General features: G+C 43.2%; 7 protein-coding genes across 20 annotated transcripts in view; 3 read left to right on the top strand and 4 right to left on the bottom strand.

Annotated features, from left to right (window-relative positions):
• Positions 1-11,370, top strand: part of LOC143360884 (rap guanine nucleotide exchange factor 2) — an 80,359-nt gene extending 68,989 nt beyond the window's left edge. For 8 of the 13 annotated variants that reach the window (XM_076800049.1, XM_076800058.1, XM_076800046.1 and 5 more), the window contains 9 exons: positions 43-347; positions 427-611; positions 707-918; positions 996-1,227; positions 1,297-1,611; positions 1,727-2,044; positions 3,563-3,679; positions 6,550-6,798; positions 8,488-11,370. In XM_076800049.1, coding sequence (XP_076656164.1) covers positions 43-347; positions 427-611; positions 707-918; positions 996-1,227; positions 1,297-1,611; positions 1,727-2,044; positions 3,563-3,679; positions 6,550-6,798; positions 8,488-8,519 — 1,965 coding nt within the window. In that variant the 3' untranslated portion in view covers positions 8,520-11,370. The remainder of the gene's footprint in view (positions 1-42; positions 348-426; positions 612-706; positions 919-995; positions 1,228-1,296; positions 1,612-1,726; positions 2,045-3,562; positions 3,680-6,549; positions 6,799-8,487) is intronic. The other 5 variants (XM_076800050.1, XM_076800048.1, XM_076800051.1 and 2 more) reach the window with 4 other exon arrangements.
• Positions 11,371-15,012: 3,642 nt separating this feature from the next.
• Cpr19 (cuticular protein 19) lies at positions 15,013-16,409 on the bottom strand. Its single transcript, XM_076800001.1, has 3 exons — positions 16,395-16,409; positions 15,822-16,091; positions 15,013-15,686 (listed from the first exon to the last, which is right to left on the bottom strand). Exons 1-3 carry the CDS (start codon positions 16,407-16,409, stop codon positions 15,237-15,239), a joined length of 735 nt encoding a protein of 244 aa, XP_076656116.1. The 3' UTR covers positions 15,013-15,236.
• A 1,051-nt stretch (positions 16,410-17,460) lies between these two features.
• Pet117 (cytochrome c oxidase assembly factor-like) lies at positions 17,461-18,234 on the top strand. Its single transcript, XM_076800349.1, has 2 exons — positions 17,461-17,742; positions 18,084-18,234. Exons 1-2 carry the CDS (start codon positions 17,651-17,653, stop codon positions 18,232-18,234), a joined length of 243 nt encoding a protein of 80 aa, XP_076656464.1. The 5' UTR covers positions 17,461-17,650.
• A 30-nt stretch (positions 18,235-18,264) lies between these two features.
• Positions 18,265-19,249, top strand: Lin-52 (DREAM core complex component lin-52). Of its 2 annotated transcripts, none has more exons than XM_076800347.1 (5): positions 18,265-18,401; positions 18,481-18,558; positions 18,637-18,735; positions 18,828-18,993; positions 19,072-19,249. In XM_076800347.1, exons 1-4 carry the CDS (start codon positions 18,362-18,364, stop codon positions 18,962-18,964), a joined length of 354 nt encoding a protein of 117 aa, XP_076656462.1. In that variant the 5' UTR covers positions 18,265-18,361; the 3' UTR covers positions 18,965-18,993; positions 19,072-19,249. The 2 variants fall into 2 exon arrangements, with proteins under 2 accessions (XP_076656462.1, XP_076656463.1); XM_076800348.1 differs by having other exon boundaries at positions 18,643-18,735.
• LOC143361087 (chymotrypsin-like protease CTRL-1) lies at positions 18,925-20,896 on the bottom strand. The gene is made up of 7 exons (XM_076800346.1): positions 20,486-20,896; positions 20,130-20,347; positions 19,948-20,053; positions 19,707-19,867; positions 19,523-19,615; positions 19,272-19,444; positions 18,925-19,154 (listed from the first exon to the last, which is right to left on the bottom strand). Exons 1-7 carry the CDS (start codon positions 20,668-20,670, stop codon positions 19,050-19,052), a joined length of 1,041 nt encoding a protein of 346 aa, XP_076656461.1. The 5' UTR covers positions 20,671-20,896; the 3' UTR covers positions 18,925-19,049.
• A 35-nt stretch (positions 20,897-20,931) lies between these two features.
• LOC143361086 (PI-PLC X domain-containing protein 1) lies at positions 20,932-23,917 on the bottom strand. Its single transcript, XM_076800345.1, has 7 exons — positions 23,149-23,917; positions 22,891-23,110; positions 22,539-22,790; positions 22,077-22,282; positions 21,774-21,981; positions 21,427-21,691; positions 20,932-21,329 (listed from the first exon to the last, which is right to left on the bottom strand). Exons 2-7 carry the CDS (start codon positions 22,985-22,987, stop codon positions 21,080-21,082), a joined length of 1,278 nt encoding a protein of 425 aa, XP_076656460.1. The 5' UTR covers positions 22,988-23,110; positions 23,149-23,917; the 3' UTR covers positions 20,932-21,079.
• Positions 23,918-24,020: 103 nt separating this feature from the next.
• Kin17 (kin17 DNA and RNA binding protein) lies at positions 24,021-25,815 on the bottom strand. Its single transcript, XM_076799974.1, has 3 exons — positions 25,545-25,815; positions 25,055-25,471; positions 24,021-24,979 (listed from the first exon to the last, which is right to left on the bottom strand). The coding sequence occupies exons 2-3, from the start codon at positions 25,458-25,460 to the stop codon at positions 24,189-24,191; spliced, it is 1,197 nt and encodes a 398-aa protein (XP_076656089.1). The 5' UTR covers positions 25,461-25,471; positions 25,545-25,815; the 3' UTR covers positions 24,021-24,188.
• Positions 25,816-26,778: the final 963 nt, after the last annotated feature.

Raw genomic sequence — 26,778 nt, forward strand, 5'->3', positions numbered from 1 at the left:
TGATCGAAGCTATCCGCTCTATGCCAATGTACTTCGTTCTAGGTGGTAATGCTTGCTCTTCAAGAGTTCGGTATAACCGAGAGCAGTTCAAACTTTTCCCTAGCCGAAGTTAGCGTCGGAGACGGTGGCATGATCAAGCAACGTAGGTTACCCGATCCGCTTCAAAATCTTGCGGAGAGGATCGGTTTAAGTTCACGATATTATTTAAAAACGAACGGTATCTCGGAGACGCTCGTAGCAGACGAGCAAGCACCTGAGCTGATTCGCGAATCTCAGGTGCATTTCTTACAATTGAACGCGGTTGAAGTCGCCATTCAATTGACGTTACAAGATTTCAGTATATTCAGGTAAAACGATAGAAATAGTTGCATGGTTCTCCTTAGAAATACCGAGAGCACGTATTTTCATGGAAATTTCTAATCTTAGACAAATCGAATCTACGGAGTACGTGGACGATTTGTTCGAGTTAAAAAGCAGATACGGAGTGCCTATGCTCAGGCAGTTTGCAGAACTAGTCAACAGAGAGATGTTCTGGGTTGTGACAGAAGTTTGTTCCGAACACAACCTCGTTCGACGTAGTAAAATAATAAAGCAATTTATAAAAATAGCTCGTGAGTAGTTTGCGAATCGTTTATCAAATTTTCTCGAGGAACAACACTTGATTTTACTTTGGAATCGTTCAATGTTCGTCGTCTTCGTCGCACAGGTCAATGCAAGGAATGTAAAAATTTCAACTCCATGTTCGCGATCGTGTCCGGTTTGGGTCACGGAGCTGTTTCGAGATTACGAGCTTCTTGGGAAAAACTGCCAAATAAATATCAGAGGCTATTCAGCGATCTGCAGGAGTTGATGGATCCCAGCCGCAACATGAGCAAATACCGACAATTGGTGGCATCCGAACAAACGCAACCTCCCATAGTGAGAGCCACTCTTCTCGCCTTGTTTACGGTCCACAACCGACGGTGGTCTGATTCGACGTTTCTTTCCTTCCGCAGATCCCATTTTATCCCGTGGTGAAGAAGGACTTGACGTTCATTCATCTCGGCAACGATTCCAGAGTGGAAGGTTTAGTCAATTTCGAAAAGTTGCGAATGATCGCGAAAGAAGTAAGATCTTTGACAAGCATGTGTTCCTCCCCCTACGACTTGTCGATAATGCTGGAAAGGGGTGGTCAACCACCTAGTTCCGCCATGGTCGCGTTAAATCAAATGACCACTGGCAATCAAGGTAAACCCAACGCTAACCGGTTCGAATACGATCAAGAGTACACATATCATGATTTATTTTCGCTAACAGTATTGCATTGTCCAGGCGGACAAACTGCAACCGTGAAAAGGCGAAAGAAGTCGACCGCTGCGCCGAACCCGAAGAAGATGTTCGAGGAAGCGCAGATGGTCAGGAGAGTGAAGGCTTATCTCGCGAACATGAAAGTGATAACGGACGAGGAACGATTACACGGTCTATCCGTCGACTGTGAACCTCATGCGGGAGCGGTCGCGGTGGCTGCGGCGGTACCTCTAAGCGCGGGCAGAGGAAGAAGACATCCTTCCCCTACTCTGTCCACGACGAGTAGCACTAGCAGCACCAGCGAAGGTAGAAAGAGTATACAGGGTAAGAATCGATCGTATACTCTATGCGTCTAAAATTTAAGAAGAAAGAGACCCCTTCTCTCTTTTCGTTTCGTTTCGTTTCGTTTCGTTTCGTTTTAATTATTCGACGTACGCAGGTACAAAGTTTGGTGCAGCGTCACCGCAAGCAGTAAGGAAAATACTTTCGCTCTCCGACCAGCATAAGACTCGTCCGTACCAGCCGAAGCATTGCGTACCACCGCTTCCAGTGCCAGGATTAACCTTGCATTCCAGCGGACCAGAGCCGAGTCCTGGCGCGCCCAGAAGAGTAGGCTCTGGCAGTCGCGTTTCTACGCACGAGAGATCCCATAGCGATACACCTTCCAGTTTATTGCCGCCCGTCGATCTCAGCGCCGAGAGCAGTAGCGTGACCAGCCTGAGCAATCTTCAACCCTTAAGGAAAACGTTGACCAGCGGTGAGTTCGTCGATTTTCATACCGAACAAAATGGTTCGATACGAGATGGTGTCTCTCTATCGGTTCGACGCGCACTTTACATACGTGAATGTTCCACTAATGGATTCTAATGGATACTCTCGGTGTACCTTTATTTTCTCTATATTTGTATTTACATTTATATTTATATTTATATTTATATTTATATTTATATTTATATTTATATTTATATCTATATATATATATATTGCTGGAGCTTTAAACAACGACACCTCCCACGGTGCGCTTCTTTACGTTTTTTAGTTATTTCTGAGTTTTGAACGTGCTATGTTATATAATGCGAACACGACGATCAGCAGACACATCTCGTGAAGTGCCATCCTCGTGCACCTTCATTGCTCGTGACATTACACCTGGCCGGGTGTCGGCAACCAGATACTCTCTCATTTTTTTCTGCACGCTGCACAGCCGTTTACGCAATTCATAAATGTTCCATGTTATATTTAGCTTCTCCATTTTTACACGCATCTTGTACGCCGATTATCGTAGCTCGCGCTTCTTTTCGATCAATATTATCGTCCCAAGTACATCACGTATAAACATATACATATACATATACATATACATATACATACACATATACGTCTATCTGTCTATCTATCTATGTATGTGTTTATGTACGTATGCATATGTATACGTATACCGCGGTTCCGATCCTAGGGCGAAGCACGTCTGGCTTTAATTTAGATCACCCTCCATGGGACATACGGATGCGTGAATGATTACCTTCTACGATACCATTTAGAAAATTCGATTTTATTATTTATAATCTGTCGATGTTAAGCTGTTTTAAACGATTTAGCATAGCAATTTTTGTGCGCCATATACAGTTCTTTAAATCTTAAGTAACGATTATAGCCTAGAAGATATAGTTGAATATACAGCTACACGGAATCTTGTCAAACGTGTTTCATTTATAGGAACTATACTTCTCTTTTTCTTTTGGTTTCGGTATAATAATAAGTTCGTTCGTTCGTGTGTACAAATTTTGGATAGAATTATCATGCTTGTACGATCAAAGAATACAATTAGAAACAATTCGAACGAATGTATTGTTAAACCTACCGCAACCAGAAGTTTCGATAGACTCGTACGAACCTCGATTTAACATAATTTTTCCGGTAGAGGTAGCCGATAATCGCTTACAGAATCCCACGACGCGACGATCCCATCCTATCGGAGGCGTGCATCGCGAATTCGAAAATGGAACCGAAGCGAGCTATTTCGCGTCGGAGAATCTTTGATCGGTTGATTCGTTAGAGCCAGAGAATGCGAGAAGAAAAAAAGACAGAGAGAGAGAGAGAGAGAGAGAGAGAGAGAGAGAGAGAGAGAGGGAGAAAGAGCCACGGATCTCTGCGACAATGTGTTTTGACGATGATCTCGGCTATTAATTAGATAACTAGCAGTTAGAGGATGCAGCTGGGCGAAACTGGGCATAGAATCTGTAGTGATAGAAGTGTCTTGGGGACGTGTGCGTAGGTTCGGTGACGAGCAGTGACAGTGGTCATAGTACACAGCTGGACAGCCACAGTGGAAGCAGCGTAGAAGCTGGTGGCAGTCCACCGCCACCGCAAAGACGGCACTCCGCCATGCAAGGTACGTACCGATCTAGAGAAAACCCACCAACGTATCCACAAGCTCGCGTTCATACCTCTCTTCTTAACCCTTGTCCGCTCCGCAGATCGTAGACTAAGAAGGTAGAGAAAAGAAAGAATCTGGAGCGATCCGACGTTAACAAGCCATGGAACTAGGAAAAGTCGTATTTCCCGTTTGGTCACGCTCCAAGGAAACGTTGACAGGATCGACAGCTTTGCTTTCCTATTAGATCCGGTCGCGCGATACTCGTCGAACGCGTCGTTTCTTGGACTATTTTCTTCGAATCCATGCGCGTTGAGAGCCACGTGTAAAAAAGCCCTGACACATTCCAAAGCGAATTAGCGCGTTCATCTTGAAATTCATCGAATTCTTCCTTATATTGTAAACATTTATATTTGTTTCTAGAGACGTACATACGTAAATCTATGGATACCGACGTCGAAAGGTAAACTAGAAGCTATTCAAGATTGTCTCTGTATTTGTCAAACGGGAAACACGACCGATCCCAGAAGCATGGCTCCGAAACATGGCTATACGTACCGCTCTGAAACGCGCAGCACGCATCGTCCAACGTCCCGATCGAACACAGTAATTGCGTGAATAATTCTTCTTGCTGGTCGGATAAGCGTTAATCGAGTCTACGCGCTTCTCTCGACAGGATTTCTCTAATCTGATCGTAGCGGTTTGTGGCACGATACTGTCGTTGGTAGCCGGTAAACGCGAATGACCGATTGAAACGGTGTTGCGATATTTGTTGTACGGTCGTCGACAAGCGTAAATCGCGCTCCTGCCAGATTCGATCTTTTGTTTTCTTTCGTTAATTATTTATTTGCCAAGTTCGTGTTCCCTGAATCGTTCGGGATCTCGATCGCAGAGATTGTACGTATGTCCCATGGCCACCTTTCACCCTCGTTTGTCCCCGATGGTCCATGATAGTCGCAGAAAGAGTCTCCGTGGAGCCGACGACGCGACGGGACGATATCGTCGTCGTTCCCGGCAGTTTCTTTGTCATCGTTTGGTCGAGCCTAAGTAAACGTGCTTATAGCCGCTTGTATACATCCGAGTTACATTTGCTTCGGTACATTGACCGCTTAAAGCTTCTTTTCGGAAACTCGCTTCTGTGCGCAACGGCCACTTTACGCATACGCATAGATATGTAAATATACATATACACGCGCGTACATCGTTCCGATTCTCGCGATCTTTTTCGCACTCGCGGCACGCACTCCAGAAACAATCAATCCCCCTCCCGCCCGAACATTCGAGTTTCTCTTCCGGAATACATAATATCGATACCGTTCTTTCTTGATCGACTTCTTTTTGTTTGTCTGTACTTTTTTTTTATTTTCTTTTTCTTTTTTTCTTTTGGTAAATTTTTTCTCATCCTCCCGTCCGTCCCGCTCATTGTTCACCCATCCAAGAGTCGGTCGATTACCCATCGACGGTCTAACTATTGTACATTTTGTAAAAAGAAGAAAAGAAACGAAAAACACGATTTGGTATGTGGCCTGTGTGTGGTGCAGGGTCTGTTATGAGAGGCGGTGCCCCTCCGTTCCCTCACGCGGTAGCAGTGTTACCTCCGCTTCCTGCGAACCACAACCAGAATCACAACCATAATCATCATCATCATCATCACCACCACCACCACCAACATTATTACGATCATCACCATCACCAACCCCAAAATCCTCAAGGTGAGTCCGCGACCGTCTTGTCTTGGCCTGTCTTTCTTTTTCGGTTTCTTTCCTGCAACTGGGCTGGCTTCGTTTCACAGAATGTGCTCGTTCGATCGCGTTGCTTCCGGGGAACACTCCGCATGCCTTCGACTGCCGACTAGGTGATGGTTCGATCGATCGCTTTTTTACCTTTTTCATCTTTGAGAGATCACTAACTTTTTTTTTTTTTTGGTCTACGTTTCAAAGTATGTAGTTTACTATAAGGGTTTCTTCGGTACGGCGCGGCGCCGGTAATCCGCCGCAGTCTCACCGGACAAAACGTATTTGTCGAAGATGCCGATCGGTCTCGCGTTATTGCCGGTATGCATCGCCGGAGGCAACGCGCGTCGGGTTCCAAGTGTCGTTGGTGTTTGTGTGCCGAACGCGTAAGCTTGATTCGTATCGAGACTGCTTGCATCGATGAAAGTTGACGCGTGCACGTTAACGATCTACGCGAGTATCGTCGCTTGCTGCCTCTCTGTGTGTGTCCGTGTCTGTCTGTGCGTGTGCCTTGTGCCTTGTGCGCGTATCAAAGTGTGTTGCATCGTGTGCGTTCCCAGTCGTGCGTCGTTCGCGATGTCGTGACTCGTCAGAATTATCGAAAGACGAGGGCTTCTTTTCAGGGTATATTAACTGGTTTTTTTTTCTGTGGTTCCCTCTTCTTGGGCAGATCCAGTAGCGAATAACGAGTGTGTTTGTTGTACGGTTTTCTCGGAAACCCGTTCATCCGTTGCGAACGGGTGTTCCAAGCGAGTACGATGGGTACCGTTACAAGATTGTCCCGACTCTATTTCCGATTAGCACTCTTCGAAAATCAACAATCTTTCTCATCTTTCTGATATTTCTCGAAAACTGGGAGAATTTTGCGACTCTAGCTACGGTGATCGGTGGAGTCATCCAACACGGGGTTGTACTAATTGGGGCAATTTCGTACTCGACCGGATCGTATTCGCTCGGAAATGGCGATGGAGTAGATAGTTGGCGGAGGATAGCAGGAGAAGAGTAATGTGCCGGAGAGCTAGAAAGAGCGGTGTGCGATATATATATATATATATATATATATATATATATATATATAGAGAGAGAGAGAGAGAGAGAGAGAGAGAGAGAGAGAGAGGAAGAGAAAGATCGAGAGAAAGAGTCGAGGGTTTTCAGGTTGTACGGGATTAGCGGTAGGCGTGGGTCTCGGAGTAGCGGCAGGACTTCCTCCTCCAGGCACAATTATAACGACGATGACTACCATACCCACCATGACGTCGATGACGACGATGCGTCCAGGAGTCGGAGGGGCTCAATGTCGGCAGCCGCCCGCATACAAAGTCGCAGCACAGATGGCAAAGTTGCACAGGCTTGGCCGTGCGCACAGCCACGAAGGTGTGACCTACAGGACCGAGCACGAAGATGGTACAAAGCAAACACAATCGCTACGTACATACAACCTAATATCTTACCACGTTTCTATTTTATACGTCTTTTTATCAAATTTGTGGTTCTCGAGGCTTGCGCTCCCCACCGCTCCAGCGACGGGAGCGATACCGAATTGATTTCTGTTCGAATCAGCTTTTTCGAAATTACCGACGATCCTGTACATATCCGTGCTTGCTTCGCCGACGTTCCTCGATCTGTCGCAGTCGCGAATTAATTACAAAGCTGTCGAAACCGTATCAATCTCGGCGCTAAGTGCGGTCGATGCACGGAGAAAAATGTTAATCGCGGTATTTCGTTTGTTGTCGCTTACACGCCACGTGGAATCGATGTTTTTCTTTGTATTTCCGCTTCTAATTTGGTTCTCATCCGGCGAATTATTCGACCGCAATTGGTTTTCAATAACATTTTTCACCGTGACGATATCGCGACAGCGATCGTTCGGCGTCTACCGTCTGTCGAGCTGTCGCGCTGTAACTTACTTCCTACATCGAGAATCGTCGAGACATCGCTACGGTGCCCGCTTTATTCCGTTCAAATCGAACGCCGCGGTTACACCCTCAATTTCTAGCTACCTTTCCGTGCCATTTCGAGTAGGTACGATATGTACGTATGGACGATTCGAGCAGGGACCGGACCGTTGTTGTTTGTTACTCGATGTACATGCTCCGATAATCGCAGGAAAATATGTAAATAACGACACATCCGCATTCTCCACTTGTACATTTCGCAAAATGCCTGTTTCGTAACGCACCTTCCAAGTGTTCCGATTTTCGATTTTCCGCCTGTACGGTCGAGAGCATCGTTCGTCGCACTCACTTCCACGCATAATACGCATTCTTACGGTGGACCAAATTCTTTTCTGCATTCACGCGAGTTATACGTACACGTTACTTATCGGTGTTCGTGCACCCGCAAGGAGCTTGTTGCAGTTTATCCTGCGATCTTCAACCAAGTGCAATTGTTTGTCCACTTGTTTATACGTAAATATATATATATATATATATAGTTTCCCTCCTCAGCACTTCTTTGTTCCTCGTTGCCAGGGGCATGCCGAGCTTGCTTGTATTCATTTTGCACGACACATTTCAACAATTCAGTTCCTTTGTCTTGTTTTATTTTATTTTTTTTTATTTTTCTTTTTCTTTTTCTTTTTTTTTTTTTTTTTGTTTAAGTTTGAAGCGTTTCGATTACCTTAGAAGATGAATTTTGCAATTAGCGTTTCTAAGGCGTGCCGTGGAATGGTACCCCTTGAGCGAAAGTCCAAAGACCGATTTGTTTCGGAGGATTGTGCCATTCCGATTGCTACTGAAACAGTCGTAGCGTCTCGATAGTTGCATATGTACCGCGATACTCTATTCCCTGATGATATTCTAAAGAGGCTACCGTTTCAGAAGCAACCTATGGCACGGATATTCTCCATCCGTGTACAGTTTGAAATAGTTGTTGCGATTTCTGGCTTCTATACTTGTTTCTCTATAACGATTTTTACCAGACCCTATGTTCGCACGGAAGAAGGTTACCGTCCGTAAGTCCTTTCTTATCTCTGTAACAACGAATGCGCAGGTGTCAGTGTTAAGATTCGGCTGAGGTAGACGACTACGGTCTGTCCGAGGCGCGTGGCAGTTCCGCGTGTAACGCAACTAATACGGTCGTTCAATTTTTCAGATGACGAGGACGCCCAGGTATCGGCGGTTTAATCGATCCACGACGCGCAAACAGTTCCAGTCGTCGAAACTTCGAGCCTGCTCTTTCCACGAAACAAAGAAAATCCCGCCGTTGTCGGACCAAGCAATTGTCTTTGCGAGAAGATAAAGTCGCGGAACTCGTGCTGCTCGAACGTCCCGTAGACGATGGTACTCGTTGGAAGGTTTCAAAGTTCAAAGTTGAAAGGCACATGGACGAACGATCGATACGCACACAGCGTTTCTCGATGCTTTTGCATCGAAGGATCCCGGAACTCCGTGAAACTTTCCGGATGCGGATGCGGATGCGGATACAAATGCGAATGCAGATGGAGTGCTCGTCTTCCATGATCGCGAGCGAACGAGAATCTCGTGAGCTATGGCCGCCAGGATAGGAAAGAAAATCGCGAGAGAAAACCGCCAGAACGTACGTTGAAGGCTTACGATGAGGAGAGGAAATAGCGAAAAGACAATGACGACTTTTCGATCGGACTGATAGCGAACTTTTCCGTTGTATACGACGGCGGTTTGCGGGGACTAGGACGCGAAAGAAACAGACGTAAAATAATATTCTATATAAATGTGTAATAAATCGAGTCCAAAGATGTTATATATACCGCGTATCGCCGCAGGGAGTGCGAACGACGGCGAGTCCTGTATTATATACTTTTTAGGCTAATCCCCCCCACCCCACCCCACCCCACGCCCCTCGCCCCCACCTAAACCACCATCACCCAAACCCCGTAAATTAATTATAACTTGGTGTAAATAGTGTAGCGTTTAATCGTAGACTAGAATCCGCGAGGAAGAATAACGCGAGACAGAGACGTAATCGAGTGCAAAGCGGATCGGATACGCATCCCAAAGGAACCTCGAATCGTCCGATGCGACGCGTTCATGCGACGGATTCGACATCGGCCGTTCTTTCGTTTTTCCCCCTTTTAAATCGATGCGCAGTGTGTCTGCCGGTGTCGCGAGTTTTTAAGGTTTTAGTCATCGCGTTTCCGAGCTTCGTTCTTTGTTACCTTTGTCGCAGGAAGAACGAGCGTTCTAGCCGGCAGAGCGCTCGAAACAGTTTTATTTCGCTTACGATTACAGTTTGACCGGTGCGTCGAACACGTTCATGGAAACTTCGTAATCTATGGGAGATCCGATTCTTATGACTTCGATGTGTGTTGAATTTTACCGTTGATGCGATCAAGTACAAAGTATTTTTCAAAGACTAACACGAGCGGCGTTACGAGATAGGTACGGGATCGAAAGTACTGTTCCTGGACTTTTGGAATTCTTATTAAGGCGGCTACGGCGCGTGTAGCGGTCGTAAGTGTGAGTGTTGGACGTTTAATTGCGCGTGTAGGCTGAACGATGAGAGATAGATAGAGAGAGAGAGAGTGTGTGTGTGTGCGTGTGTGTGTGTGTGGGAGAAAGAGAGAGAAAGAAACAGTGCGCGCGAAATCTTCGGCAGATCGATATACAACAAGGTATTAGCGTTTCAGGATATTTACGAGATGACGAAAAGCAAAGTCTTATATATTGCATCGCGTATGCTCAACTTATTTTTACTGTATCTATAAACGGAAACGAATTTTAGATCTGGCTATAATTGAGATATATATATGTACATATATATATATATATATATATATATATATATATATATATATATATGCATGTATATATCTCGATATTCTCGATTCGCTCTGCCGCCGATCGAAGATGGACGCTCCGACGGCGACTCGTCGAAACTCATATTTTCCGAAATTTTATCAGTATCGCGGTACTTCTTAGTTTTATATAAATATATTATATAAATATATAAATATGAATACACTTATATTGTATACCCGCGCTGTTCGAGCAAAAGGAAGAGAGAGAGAGAGATGCTAGTGGCGCAGGGTCGGTAGTCCGCCGTCCTGGATTCGGAACGAACAATCGGATCGATCGACAAGACGACGTACCACCGAGAGAAGGATCGGGTCGTCAATGAGGCGGAGGTAGTGCGCACTGCTGGTTTTATCGTCGAAGATAATATCATTTCTCTTCGTCCATTCGACTCTATCTTATCTTGTATGAACGTTCGAAAATGATTCGACTCGTATTTCTCGTCCGTTTGTGTGCACAAGCCTCCAGTCCTTTATCGGCGAGAATCAAGGAAATTGGGAGTTTCGCGTGTGGAAGAACGAATGCGGTCACCAATGTGGAGTGAGAGCCTAACGTCGGAAGGCACGCGCGTCTCCTCCTGCGAAACGGTCTGTCGAAAGACGCGCGAAAACGGAACAGAAATCTCAAGGATCGACGCGGTGCTCGAACCTTCCACCGTCGACATTCCACTGTATCTTGCCCAATCGTTCAATCGTCCAGTCGCCCAGTCGCCGTGTCAACGTGGCCAATTATGCTTCCCCGAACAGACTGCTCACCGATATTCCGATTTCGGTCGATACCGCGTCGCGTACTACTCTTGAGCTGAAAAGCAAAAGAAGAAAAAAACAGCAAACACCCTCGAACATCGCGTCGATCCTTGGCTCGCGTTCGTGGTGTTTCAGGGAATCAAGGGTGCTTACTCTTCCGAAATGGTAGCCCCGTTCCTCGGTACATCCTGGACCCACCGACATTTACCGAATATTCATATTAATATCTCTTTGTACATATCCTAACGACTTTTAAAATATTCTTAATCCAACGTTCTCGCAGAAACTGTTTAAATCATTGTATCTCCAGCGTTCCATCGACGCGATAGCTTTTTTCGTGATCCGAGAGTAGAAAGGAAACTAAACGAGTAGATCGAGAAAAACTACCCACCTTTTTCCGTTCTTTTCTCTTTCACCGTCCGAATATTATTGGCGATCGTCGTGCCCCCGACCCACCACTTTGCGTTTCTTCTTTCAACACCGATTTTAGATCTTCCTTCTTTTTGTATCGTCGACAGTTCAAGGAAACGATTCGTTCCATGGAACGTTTGTCGATGTCTTCGCGGAGCGACGCGGTTCCGTACCTCTTTAATTACAACGTACTATCATCGTTCGAATAGAACGAAACAAGAATCGGTCGAACGCTTTTTCGTCCTTCTCTGTCGCGGGGATCGACGATCCGAGCAGTTTTCTAAATCTAAACGACTGGCGTGTCGAGTCGACGAGCAATAACGTTGAGCCGCTCGAGCTGGGAGAACAATCGAAACGAAGGTAAAGCAAACAGTTGAAGAGGAACGGAAAAGGCGTTCGAGAAGAAAAGAGCAAAATGATTCGTCTTGAATTGCAAAAGTTCGAGCCTTTCTTCTTCCCTTAATTTTACGAAACCGATCCAATTTGTCGTAGTGCTCATGTAATTGTGAACGCGTGAGAAAATGTTTCTTTAAGAGTAAAAGAAAAAGCGCGCGCACGCGCGTGAGAGAGAGAGAGAGAGTGTGTGTGTGTGTGTGTGTGTGTGTGAGAGAGAGAGTGAGAGAGCGAGAGAGCGGGAGAACGAGCAAGAAAGAGAAAGCTAGACAAAAAGAGATATACGTGGATAAGCCTTGAACTTTCTTCTTCTACGCCACCCCTGTCTTCTCTTATTTTTATTTTTATTTATATTCCTTGCCCCTTTTTCTCCTGTCGTTTTAATTATTTATGAAAACTTTGAGACGAAGCGACTGCAAATCGCGGTCCTACTCGCGAATAACGCAAGACAAAATGCAGGAAACTTTTTGTATTTAATTTGTTTAATAAAACTTGGATCATAGTACAACGTTTCGACTGATTTGGTTTCGAAGTACACACGCATACGGAATACGGACACGGTACGGCTGCGCGCGAGTCCCCCATATTCTTCTGTTTTCTCTGTCGAAAAGCTTCATTCGCTATCCTCCTTTCTTGGCCATCCCTGTTCTCTTTTCATTATTTCTCGACGGAACGAAAAATGAGACAAAACGGTACAAACGAAAAATGGTTTTTTAATGAAAAAATGGAGGAGAGGGAGAGAGAGAGAGAGAGAGCGAGAGAGAGTGAGAGGGAGAGAGAGAGAAAGAAACGCGAGCAAAGTTCTGCGGAAACACGTTTGTTAACAATAATATTTTTCTTAATTTTGTACATACGTAAACGCGCATCTGTCGCGTTTTCACTTGATTTCTCCTTTTTCGACGAATCTCCGAGTACGGTGTGTATCGTTGACTATAAACCTTTTTTGTTTCCCTATTCATCGACGATCGCGAAAAGTATTCCTGAATACCGTATTGCTTCGAATCGTCTATAGTCTATGCGATTAACTTTAAACGAATAGAAAAATAAAACGTAGCTTTTACAGGAAAATTTACACCGAGAATGCTGATTGCTTTTGTGGCTGTTTTAAACAAATAACGCGATCGAGTCCATCGTGGTCCGATTGTAGACTAAAATACGAAATTATAAATAAATGCTCTGTTATGGTAAACAATTTTATTTCTAGTTATTCGTGTTTTTATCCGAATTTGATTTCGTTTAAACTCTTGTTCCGAAAGAAAATGGAAAGTCAATGACGGATGCCGTACGCGAGAGAAGAATCCGTGGGAACGAAACCGTTGGTGATACTACTGCTACTATTTTGTACGATACAATGTTTTTGTATATCTGTCTACCGTATGTATAGGAACAAAGTCTACCGAATATAATATGTGGTTAAAATTGTATCGAACACGTATTAAACGATTTGTAGCGTGACGGACACAAACTCCGGTTGTATTTATCAAGAGTCACACATAGATGTTGTTCCCATTAATGTACACCTGTAAAATCCCAGTCGAACAATATATAAGCTACTAAAGGATTGGTAAAGAGTTCTTTCTGCTTAATTCGCGATCCGTCTCGACCGCGTCAAATTATCGCTTGTCGCGTCGGAGAAACGATCGTTCTCCGTGGTTCTATCGATGGAAAACATGCTACGCCGTTATCGAACCGATAAAGCAGATACGATAACGTATCCTGATGAAATGGGAGCCAAGGACCGCGCGTAAGGCGTAACACGGACGAGAATCGGTGGCTCGAGACAGGTATGCGTAACGGTTGCAGCCGCGTTGCTTGCGTCCGGTGCTGCACCCGGTTGCCTGTCAATTAAATCCCGGATCGAGCGAAACGACAACCGCGGCGTCACGCGAAATGTTACGTTACGGTATGCATTTCTTTCGGCCCACCTCTAAGGTTATCGAGTTCCTGCTCCGATACGGCTGGTTTCTGGTTTGCCTTGCCGCGCCCTATTACCTCTACGGACTATGGGCTATGGGCTAGCGTCTGGCAGAACCGCATTTTTCACTGCTGTTCCGTTGCAAGGCTATTACACGCAAGCCAAGATAATGCGATAATCGTTCCTTTGTCTAGCGCTCTCCTTCCGTTGCCAAACGACGTCGATGGAAACGTGTAATTTCCAACCAACGACGCAATGTTACTTGTTTCGTTTCAAGCCCAGAAGAGTCTGGACTCCAGACAACGAATCCTAGGGGGCTATCAGCTTTATCGCTTTATCGAGCCAGAAGCTTCTCGAAAGACAAGACATTTTCAGGAGTTGAAAAGGAAAGAACAAGAAGAAAAGATCGACTTGCGTAACATTTAATAGTTTCAGAATATGGATACGCTCGATGGTATAATCGTATAATGTATCTTCGCTCGTGAATCGCGAGTCGTGAGTCGTAAGTCGTGAGTTTCCCATAAGTTTATCGCAATACTGTGGGGAACGCGAAAGGTTGCTCGATGAAAGTATCGTGACCCCGAAGCGCGCGGGACTGCGCTCGCATTTGCAAAGGAAAACGCTATGCAAAACGCAGGGCGTCGGCCGAGCAATGCGATGTTGAAAATCCCATCGATCGGTGTTCGTCGGATATTAAATGATTCGTTCGTCTACCAACATTTTCAATTCCAACGCGACTCGGTAGTTTTATTTACATATTTATAATACATTGAAAATATCTAAAAGGAAATTCCAAGTGTACACGTCTATGTTGTCGTTTGCACTTTCTAGAACTTTAAGAATGGAAAAACAATGTTGATTGAGGCTAACCAACCAGCATAATACATTCGTTGCATTTCCTTCGAAATTTATGTAAAGCGTATGCTGCCTTTTACAGGAAGTTTAACTCGTTCGTAGCGGCAAAAGCCTTGCGGTAAGATCATGGACAAGGCTCTAGCTCTGGCTAGCTATGTAGTTGTAGTTACCCGCAATCTCTTAATTACGAATACACGACCGCGCATTCGAATCAACTTTCGATAGCTTCCGCACGTGTTATTTATGAATACGAAAAGTGTCTACAGTAATAACGTACAATTAAGTTTTTACGATTAAAGATATGGCAGTTGTAATTTATAACATTAGGCAAAGTATACGAGGTTTTGATATACATATAATTATAACGACAACTAATCGTTCCTTGAGAATCGCTCGTACGTTTAGGTGCACAAGGCACCGTATTATTGTATTGTTCAACGAGAAATTGTTTCTTCAAAAAAAAAAAAAAAAGAAAGAAAAAAGAAAAAGAAAAAGAAAACAAATCAATCAACTAATTCCAAGCGAGCAATAGTGGGACAATAAATAACAACTAATCAAGATGTCGGAACAACAATGAAAATAATTAAAGAAATCGTTCTTCGATTCACTTGTTGTAAAGTGATTCGTTTCCACGCTAGCTTCTGATCTAATCTAATCCCTCGATTTTCGTTCCCGAAACTGAATCCGTACTCACGCTTTCACTCTCTCTTTTTCTTGCAATATATCGTTTCGAATCCCGGTGAACGAGATTTAACTCTTGCTGAAGGTGTAGGAGTAGCCGTCGGGTGTCCTGTTGAAGTCGAGCTTTCCCGGTGGATAAAATCTTCGAGGGGGTGGTGTGGTGATCGCGTTGTACTGCGGTAGCGGCCTAGACGGGGGTTGATAACGTGGCCGGGAACTGTACGAGGGTATAGGTTCAATTTCTAGAGGCGGCGGTGGTGGTGGTGGTGGTGGTGGTGGTTGAGGCCTGTATGGATATCGAGGCTCGGGTTGATAGACGGGTTGCGGCTGTGGCTGCGGCCGCGGTTGCGGTTGCGGCTGCGGTTCGTACACCGGTGGACTCGGACGTTGATATGGTTGTTGCGCGGGTGGACTGTAGTTTGGTGGTTGATAATCCGGTGGATTGTATTGTGGTAAGGGCACGTATTCTGGCTGGGGTGGCACTTGTGGGGGTGGAACTGGAATACCATCACCAGTTGCCTGGAAAATTATACGAAAACAATTTCCGATTGGAAATTTCAACGTCACGTTTTCGAAAACAAATTTTTCATTTCTGGAAATTTAGTTGGGGAATCCCGAAGAATTCGATATTATAGAATATATCTTCTTGCATACCTGAAAACCATTTTTTCCAGCTGTGTATGTCACTGTACGCCTTTGACCGTTTGGATCGACGTAAGAGTAAGACCCGCGTCGATTTCCATAGACGTCGCTTTCTTCTTTGAATTCCACGCCGTCTTCTTGCGAATATGCGGCTCCGAACGTTCCATCGCCAGCCAAATATCTTGCATCGCTCAAAATTGCAGCCTGCTGGGGCGACTGGTACTGACCGTTCGACAATTGACAAAATATCAGCGCGACACCGCAGAATAGGAACGTCTGCCTCTGTAAGATTGTAAGAGTTTCGAGGTCTGTTAAATTGTTCTTGCGAACCTGGAGACTATTGGTTCAATTTTGGACAAATCCGACCGATCAACGCGTCAAAAAGAAAAAAAAAAGGGATAATCTAACGCCAATGACGACGATGCGTGCGGTCAATTTGGACGCGACCGATAAGATGTGTTTAGCTTGTTTCTTGTCGTGTTGGACATCTAATTAGGACGTAGCTTCATTCGTAAAAGTTTCACATGTGTTTAACACAGATTTCGCGAGAAAATGTTTCGAACAAAACCGAATGCAACTACTTACGAATGTGGCACCCATAATAGAGAAATAACGACAACTGGGCGACGAGGAGTACAACAGTGCTCGCAAGATCGTCGAGAGGGGCGTTTTATACGACAGATCGGATCACGTTGACCCGAAGAGGCCTTGATGGCCGCCCGCGCGCCCCAGCTGCACAATAATGCAGATTGCACTCCGATCTTCAACCACGCCTATCGACCACCAACTACCATACAACTTTCATCCCGGTAACTTGTACTCACGTTTATGCAAACTGCTTTTCTCCTATTATATGTAGTACAGTAATTATGCCGATTATACGTATTGTTCACGCGCAACGCGGGTCGTAGAATTTTTCGTATATTCATCATTTAGTTCAAAGTAGCGTTCCCTTATATTACTTGGGATTACATTCTAAAATCCCCTCCAAAAAAAGCCCATCTTCCATTTCTCTTGCTCTATTCTGCCCTACTTTGCCCTAACAAAAGTCCTCCGAATCTGAATGCGGACGGTGTTGTACAGGCGTCACGAAGTCATCGAGAATTCATTTGATCTTCAATGAAAAGATACTTTGCGTGTTATTGGACTTTAATGCGTCCATATTGTTCGAAAAAGTCAATTGATTATGTTAGAAAATGGAAAATATTAACTGTTTATCATAGCGCATATGATTATTGCCGGATCTCTCATAAGTCGCTGTGTATTCGGCGGCACGAATCATCTGCTCCGTAAAATCTCAAAATAGCGCCACTTGACGTAGTGGCAAAACGCTCAAACTGGTAGACAAAATTACCGACAGTCGATATTCCAGATAGCACGACAGATGGCGCTGGTAGACAAGCGACATTACCGACGTCGGCAAAACCTATGGGGCCACTGGTGGCGCCATCTATCGTGCTACATGGAATATCGACTGTCGGTAATTTTGTCTACCAGTTTGAGCGTTTTGCCACTGCGTCAAGTGGCGCTATTTTGAGATTTTACGGAGCAGATGATTCGTGCCGCCGAATACACAGCGACTTATGAGAGATCCGGCAAGAATCATATGCGCTATAATAAACATTTAATATTTTCCATTTTCTAACATAATCAATTGACTTTTTCGAACAATATGGACGCATTAAAGTCCAATAACACGCAAAGTATCTTTTCATTGAAGATCAAATGAATTCTCGATGACTTCGTGACGCCTGTACAACACCGTCCGCATTCACGTTTTTACCAGCTTTGTTACACAATCTTCGGAGTAGGACCTTTTAAATATTTGGTATACGAGTATAATGTCAACTGTGTCAAAAGTAACATTCGGATTATGTTGTTTAACATCAATTAGCATAACGGCTTATGTACATTACAGACAAGAATACGACAGGTAATTCAAAACAATTCCTAATTAAAAGATAGGTTAGCTGAATAGCGCTCATACGCAGATGTACATATCCAATGGTTGTTTTCCTTCAGAATAGCGTAGCATACGTATGTACATACATAGATGGTGCGTAAAGTGAAAAAAGAATAGTAACTGGGCATTAGAATATAATGTGTATCTACATACGTAAACTCTAGCAAAGAGAAGATTAATAAGAAATACTTAATATTTAAGTAGTTGTTTAATTGTCGAAAAAACATTGTGATTCTTTCCATGGTAGATTGCGACGCGTGTCGCGGAATGTTATTTGCGAATGGTGTTGTATTTTCGAATTATTGTTTCAGAAAACAGCTTCATTTAGGTGTAGTTCGTGACAGCGAACTACAAGAACGGAGGAGAATTCAAAATTTGTATTATCTCGAACAACAGAACGAGTTAACAAAACAACTGAAACTTACGGAAAAACGAGAAAGAGAGAAACAGGAATCTTTATAAATAGTTTGTTTTGTAAATATCATTTAACCTTGTCAATATTGAGCATTTAGTTTGTTATTTCCGCATCGTTCTGCGCATCTTTTTCTTTTAATTAAGTAAAACTTAAAGGAGATAAGGTGATATCCCCATGAATATAATGACTACAGAAGAACCAGTAGATCAACCAGGTAAATGTAGGTTATGGGTTGAGGAGTTTATTAAAGGGTTTACTTACTAAATCGGTTACATTTGATTTGAAATTGTTAGATCTAATTTGTGTGGAAGAGAGTCTTATGAGTTTTGAAAATCTGGACAGAGCATCGCCAGATCTGTGGCCCGAACAAAGTGAGTTTCTGCTACAAAATTGATAGCTTCTGCTACAAGAAAGCGACAATGTATCATACATAATAGCCGTTACTGAAGTTCCAGGTGTTAACGAGTTTGTTGCCCAAAATTCACCGCAAACCGAACCATCATCCTGGGCAGCTGGTCTGACGGCGGATGACATAAATCAGCTACATCGTAAGCTCTCCCAACTTGTAACGGATCGCTCGTATCCAATTACGTATAACTCTTACAAGCTCTTATAAAGAACAAGATTGATTTTGTTTTAGAACTGGGAAACTTGTCGATGACTGGCTTAATAGCAGAAGTAAAAAAACTACACGATATGGCTTATCAGTTAGGATTGGAAGAAGCAAAAGAAATGACTCGTGGGAAGTACTTAAACATCTTCAAACACAAATCGTAATCGTAATCTTGCATTGAAAAAAATGATATGTAAGTTGATTTTGATAGGATACTATTGGTAATTAGCGTTACCATTCTACGCGTAACTAACAATTCTCTAAAATCCAGCGTATATATCTTTGTACATCGACAAAGACTGACGGGTAGTCGGTGGCTGAATCGCAATTGGAACCATACGACAGGATGCCTAACTGAAAATTGTGTACAAATAATTGTTATGGATTTGTAAGTCAAGTATAAATGTAAATGATTTTATTGTAAATAAATCCAAGTTTCCAAAACCAGAGGCAGTAGTATACCACACTTACCAAATAATAAGTATCACCGTATCTGTATAAAAGAGGACTTCCGCTGTAGCCTGAACAGGGCATTCCATCTCCCATTGCGCAAAGCTCGACAGAGTATCCTCGAGTATAATAACTTGAACATTCCTGAGTCGATACAATCCTCATTTTGAAAGATTGTTGTTGACAAGACTTGACTTTATTCAGATTGGAATACATTATCGTTTGTTATAGATTCATTTGTCGATTCGTTATTACATCATTTAATTTCTTACTCTTTTGACTGGAAAGTTTCCCCCATCCAACAAGAACAGAATCATCGGTTGGATTTGTATTTTTTGGTGGTAGACATATTGGCTGCACAGTTTCTAAGCAAATAATGTTATACTTGTGTCTTTGCAAACAATCTTTGTGTGGTGTCACGTTATTTCGAATTTCAATTATGATCGAATAAGTTACCAGTATATTGTATCGGCTCTCGCAACCGTAACATTGCTATGTTATTCGCAAACGTATTCGCTTGATAATGCGGATGTTTTATTATATACGATATATTATGCTTCCGCGCGCTACATTCCGGATCAGTCTCAGCATTAAATTCCCCGACGAGTATGAAATGCCTGTTAAAAAGAAAAAAAAAAAAAGAATTAATATCAACCTTAAACACCCACGCGCAGTAGAAAAAGGAAAAAGTGTATACAATCTGTAGTCGTCATTCTTCGTAAGAGCACAAGTTGCAGTAGTCAGTACTGTTCGTTCGTTCACAATTACCCCGTTGCAAGGGTATTTCGTTTCTCCGGTTATACCTAAACGAAACCATTGCATAGTATTTAGTGCAACGTCTTTCGCAAAAGATCGGAACTAATCGGTAATCAAGCTTACCGCAGAAACCAATTCTTGCAACGAAAGGATACGCTCCTAAAGCGTCCAAGTTATTATTACCGACAGAGCTCTTTCCGCACTCTAAAATTGAATTCGATCTCCTAATGAATATACTATCTCGTGGAGCGAACACGGGATTCGCAACACCGCTGTCTAACAATAAGTCACAGCAGACTTTTACTTTAACGTTGTCGTAGCCACAAATCGCTTGACGAAACCTGAATGAACATTGACAAATCGAACAGACGCTGATCCTCCGACGCTCGAAGCTTCGCTTCCCGTTTCGTTTAATTCGAAATCGACTTTAACGAAACAAATTGAGACTAACCGAATAAGAAACAGAAGCGTACCCCTACCTGTGAATGTGAAGCAGATTCTGATTCATTAGATTCGCGATGGATGGGCAATTTTCGAGAAAAATACACATCCTGTCCTCGGGACAATTGATCGAATTAGTCTTGTACGGGTCGCTCAAGAAACTTTGAAACTGTGCGATCACACAGAGCACAAAAGTCGCGAGGAAGAAAACGGAGCAGAACATTTTGATTGGACACCGACCGACACCGCTTAAAATATATTTCAAACTGAGGTCTTCTGGCTGAAGTAATCCTATTTCGTGACTCGCGATAGATTTCCCTGCACCGGTTACCTTGGGTCAAGGCATTATTCGTTCTTCCGGCGGAAATCTCATTGTCAGGCAATAAATGATTTTGCAAAAGCTCGCGCGGAAATGCCGATTCTTCTGTAGTACTGTAATACCGCGATATATATATATATAGAGAGAGAGAGAGAGAGAGAGAGAGAGAGTAAATGTATTGTAATTATGTTGTATGTGTATCTACTAATGTCCAAAACTAACTTATTCTCTTTAGAAAAATATATGAATTAATGATTTCAGTTGAGAAGAAGAGCCGATGCTCTTCCGAGGGAATAATATACGATAACAACAGCTAATCGTATCGGCAGTGTAGGTGACGATTTTCATTAGATTTGATGGCGGTGTCTACGATGCCGGTACTCCTAACGAAATCCACTGCCACAATATTGGCAGAATACTGCCAAACGGTGCTGTACCAATTAGTAATATTAACGTTGACTCTGTGCGCCATGTCACGGAGGCTTCCAAGTCTATTGGAAAGCACATCGACGAAACTCGCCGTCAGTTCCGCCATCGCTGATCTTGGCCTCACCCTGTAATCGCTGAAACAACAACCAACCGTTTGTTACGCTCTTTATCGTTATTAGGCTCTATCCGTTCAACCCTTTGTCTCCCATTAATTCTACAGTGTTTATTCACCTGTCGTTATTTTCAATATTGTTCAGATGCCTGTACAAATTCTCGATGGTTCTGACGTTGCCCCATTGATGCCGCACGCAAGGCCACATGCTAGCGTGTTTCCGAACAATTTGCGTGTTTTCGTATCCGATTATCAATCTTTTTCCGGAAGACCAAATATCATTCAGCGTGGCGGACCATCCGTAACGGTTCGTCAGGAAATAATCCTGTAATTCATCCTCGAGATACGACACCAGCCTACGATGCGTGGCCATATCGTTAAATCCTAGAGACGACGAAATCAATAATTATACGAAATATTATCAAAATGACAAATGGACGAGGAATCCGCGAGTTCAAAGAGTTACCGATTGGAAATTCGCGAATGTCCATTATCACGATTTCTTCGGTGTTGTTGAGGAACTGTTTCACCTGATTTAGGACCGTTTTCAAGGGCACTGACCGGTACAGTGGCCCGTGATTCGTCCACCAAATGTCGTCCGATAAAGGATAATGACCGACCCTGATGTCCAGGTATCGTACGCCGTGGATCAATTGACCGAGAATGTCTATGTCCTGAGGGATCGTTGACATAAGGACAATTAATTATGCCTATACCAGTCATCGGGTTTTGTTAAGTATATATACTTTTGTTGACATCATTGTTTTACCTGTGTTATAGCGGAGTTCGTGATAAAGTTCCCTTTACCGTTCTCCAGATAGCACGCAGAATCGTGCGTTCCCGGAAGAAAAATTTGGCTGATCCTGCGCGCTCCCAGAATGCTTTGCCTCTCCTTCATCCATGTCGGCTGCGTTTTCAGACAGTCTATTTCTTTCAGATGACCCGTTGTTGTCGTCAGCCTCGCCACGCTGTACTCTGAAGAGAATATTTTTCCAATTTATTTCCGGACCTTTTTCTACTCTGCACTTGGAGTGATTGCGCGTACCGCAGCAATAGCGTCGCGGGAAAATAGCTGCCGCGTCCTTCTAGTTTCGGATACATGACATGTGTATACTTTCTTGACTCAATTTTTCAGGAAATACAGCTTAAATAGCACAGGATAGGATGTACATTCATCGCGCGAACGCGGGTCAAGTATTTAAAAGGACGATATGCTGATCACATCACCTACTATAACATCGTCGCACAAACGGAAGTTGCGAGCTTGGTACGAATTCCGCTCGTACTCCTGTCCTCTCAAAACCACTCGACCCATGGGAAGTTACGTTGTAAAGAACAATGGGGGTGGTATCCGGATGACCGGTGTCCAGGAGCACGATCTTTTCATCGGGTCGGAGGTCGACGTTGTTCCAATAGATCTCGATCTCGTGGACGGACAACATAGAGACTATAGGGGAGATAAGGATACCCGCGCGAGACTGCCCTGAGAATGATATTAAGTTTATATACGTATAATAAATAAACAAATCATTGGTTCTTGATCCCGGAGTATTCTGCAACTCGGGAAGCGGGAGTAAACTTACAATTCTCCGTGGACGAATTACAGGCTCTCGTGGCTAAAGTTTCGCTAATCGTTATCGCCGGAAAGATGAGTATCAAGACTGTTAAACAGCGGACCATTGTTTCGTACAATTGAAAATTGCGATTGACAATTACGTACGTTACTCTATCCGTTGCAACAAAGACCTGATATGTTTACTTAGGTGAGCTTACTGCGATACATTCGGCTACATTTACAGCTTACTGTGGACTACTATCAGCAGCATCCAGATTTCGCATACTGATAATTGCTCGGATCATGGCTCGGCGTGAGAACATTAAGTAAACAATCGCTCCTAGCAATGACGAAGCTTCGTAGAATGTGTCACAAGGTCGAGCGAGAACTCTTACAGGAACGTAGCGTCGTGTTCTCCAGCGTGGATGAGTTCGCTTGAACCACGAATGATCGAACTTCTGGTCCGAACCCACGATAATATCGTAGAGTTGTACACGGATCGCGAAACAACAAGATCAAATTCGAACAGACGAGAGAAAAAGAGACGGAAGAGACCTCGCGAGTACACCGATTTGACCCTGTACGCGACACGCGACGACACTGTGCAACGTGATTTTGCAATCATTCGTTTTCCTGATCATACGGCGAACGCGTTGATTGCACTCGCTGACGCATGAGAACTGTTCAATTCGCAAAAAAGATTCTGCGAATCTCGATCACCGATTACTCAACATTAGAAATCGTTGTCTCGCCGCGCGATTCGTGAATTTACAACCGCGAAAGCGTCGATACGAACGTGAAACTCTTACTGCTCTGTTCTGTTCTGTTCTGTTCTCCGGTTTAGCTGTTGCATAAACGCCTGAAATGTTTGTGTCTTTCGCGATAGTATTATTCTCATATTCCCGTCCGTGACAGGTATTCATATACTTCGTACCGATGCAAATGCAAATTGCAGGTATTTCGCGGCCACGGAACACCGTTTCATCCATTCTACCTGTACAAGTTGAAAAATTCTCGCCAAGGATTTCATACATTCGTCTCGTAATATTATAACAATATTATTCATGGGATTTTTCTGTGTATTTTATATCAAATTACTTGGATCGTAGCACACAATTGCTGGACATAGGAATATATTTTGCATAGAAATTCTTGCAATTCTCCTTACTGTAGCGGTCTTATTTTACGACAAGGACAGTGTATATGTACAAGGAGTTGAACGGTACAACATTTAAAAGGGTAGCAGAAATTTATCAAATTTATGCTGGTCTCGATACGATACTGAGAAAGATGTAGTATACAATTTATGGACTATATCGACAACTGTCACGATGTATATTTACAAACTTGTTCGTACGATAACTTTCTTACGACAGTACCATCTCTCTTAAGCTCTACGTCTATACTATAATTCTCTATGCGTAGTTTGTATACTACGCCTTTCATTCCCTTATATTTTCCCCAAAGTATTAGAACATCTTTCCCAATGGCAGGTATTACCGTCTCCAAATATTCTTGATCTATTTTTATCACATGATTTTTTACATCCTCCGGAGATTTTAATTTCACTTTTGCAACAAAATTCTGATTTTCCACAGACTGGACTACGCCTTTAGCCTTGTAGTATTTCTCCCCTAAAGTTTTTGTAACTACTTTCACCGTTAAGCCTTCTCTCAGCCAGCCCTCTTTGTTTCCTTCGTCCTCGTCCGCTTTGGGTTTGTATTTCCCTAGCCGTTCGACAGACCCTGCTTCCGACCGCGTCTCTTCGTCGCTCAATATTTCCTGTTTTACATCGGGAATACTAAAGGCTGACTTTCTGCTAGTGGACCCTCCGTCTTTACTCTTATCTTTTTCCAGTTTGATAGGATTTAAAAGTAACTTTGGCTTTTTATTTAGTTTCATTTCAATGACTAAAGGTGCATCCGTATCGGAACGTGTCAACGGCTCCTTAAAAGTTTCGTTCTGTCCACTAGTTTCTTGTTGGCCCTTCTCTACTTGTTTCTCTATGAACTCCATCATCCTCTCTTCGTCGTCTTTGTCCATCTTTTGTTTCTTGGCTTTCTTCTCCTGCGCAGCCAAAGTCTCCGGGTCTCTGTCGATGTACGTTACGTACCAGCCTAAAAGAGAACGATTATAAATTAGAAAGAGGAAAATAGATGATCGGTCGATTTCTTGAAAATAATCTAATGTACCTTTTTCCGTTTCATCTACGACGCATTGACCGGTACGACCGAGCCATTTCACGAATGCTGTCAGAGTGACCCACATTGTAGCGTTCATGTGGATGTGGGCTCTGTCGGAGATGTACTCCTGATACACACGATTAGCCGGTACTCTTCTAGTTCCAAATTGTCTCTTTAACAAATTTAAATAGCCTTGAGAGAATTCTTTAGAAAACTGATCCATATATCGATGCGCGTTGTCTGCGAATAATAGCAGCTGTCTGTGATGAGATTCGGACATTGTATGACACTTGAATCCATTCTCGTCTCTGCACTGTTTTTGACACATCTGACAATACCATCTTAACTTTTGTAGGCCCTTCGCCTTGATTTTGTTAGCAATGTATTTGGGTGTTCCTACCTCGTGTTTACCCATCGTTTTAATTTCTAAAAAATCAGGAAAATCCTTTACTTACTCAAATACTTTGATCTTATTTCTCGTAATTCGAAGTTACGATACCTTCTTCTTTCTTTGCTGCTTATAAAGTTTTCCCACTTGGTAATACATTCAACTATTAAATTGAAACGGCTTTCATGTTTACGTATCTTTCTCCTGAAATGTATGAAAGTACAAGTACACTGACGATTGACAAACAAGATGCTACAAGGTTATCCCTTAAACTATACATTGTAGAGACACGATCGCAGCATAGCCATAGACTAGGAACTCTTATAGAAGCGACATTTCTATCGACACATGATAAGGAAGAAAATAATAGCGCACTCTATCTAGAAAGAGCGGTCAACCAATGAACTACGCAAAACTGCAACATAGAAAGTGGGTATCCAAGAAGAACATTTTTATCCCTGGCTAGGCCCAAGTTGGGCCAGGGTGGGCCAGTATGGACCAAGGTAACTTTGAAGGATCCCTGCTTAATCAGAATCTAGAGCCACAATCCATTCTCATACCATACGTTAAACCTCGTCGGTCGGTTGCTAAATGTTATAAATATTATGTGTTTTTTTTTTTTGAAATTGTTAATTATTCTTATCCTTGGTTTTCAGTACTAACAAGATCTTGTACAAGAAGAGCAAATTATAGTATTGCGATCGTTATATCGGCGATAAGAATAATGGGTTTCCACTTTCCACGGTTTATAGTTTATTGGAACGCGCCTCGCCGCGCCGTACCGCCCACAGACGTTAATCGATCCGACCATAGCCGACAAGTTTCTAACATCCTCGGAGTAACGTGTAAATCTGATCGATCATTAAGTAACCAAATACTCGTAGTTGCACGTAATCTCTTGTAACTTTGTTCCTGGTACTACGCCGCGCCCGGTTCTAAGTTCAATTTCATATTGCTCTCTGGCAATATACCAGACACCTTCCGCAACGCATACCCTGCACATGCAACCCATTCCCGACGGTGCACGCACCTGTATACAGGATACTCCATAAGGTCAATAGCAAACTGCTATCGAACAATTCACCCGAGCTAAGAATAGTGGAACTTTTCACGTTCTGACACGATCAACTACACAAAAATCATTTCTTTATTTGAAAACCAACAAAGTCCTAGAAAATAAAGAAAATGAAAACGATAGAACGAGAACAAGCCCTAAAGACTATTTATTTGAAGGTAGACCAGAATGATCTGACGGAATGTCGGATGATGACAAAGTCCGTTACTTGGAGGACTGTTCCTAATACGTACATGCATAGGTATACTTTTCTTTTATACTATTGTTCGT

This window comes from Halictus rubicundus, chromosome 14 (genome assembly GCF_050948215.1).
Source record: "Halictus rubicundus isolate RS-2024b chromosome 14, iyHalRubi1_principal, whole genome shotgun sequence".
Classification (NCBI taxonomy): domain Eukaryota; kingdom Metazoa; phylum Arthropoda; class Insecta; order Hymenoptera; family Halictidae; genus Halictus; species Halictus rubicundus.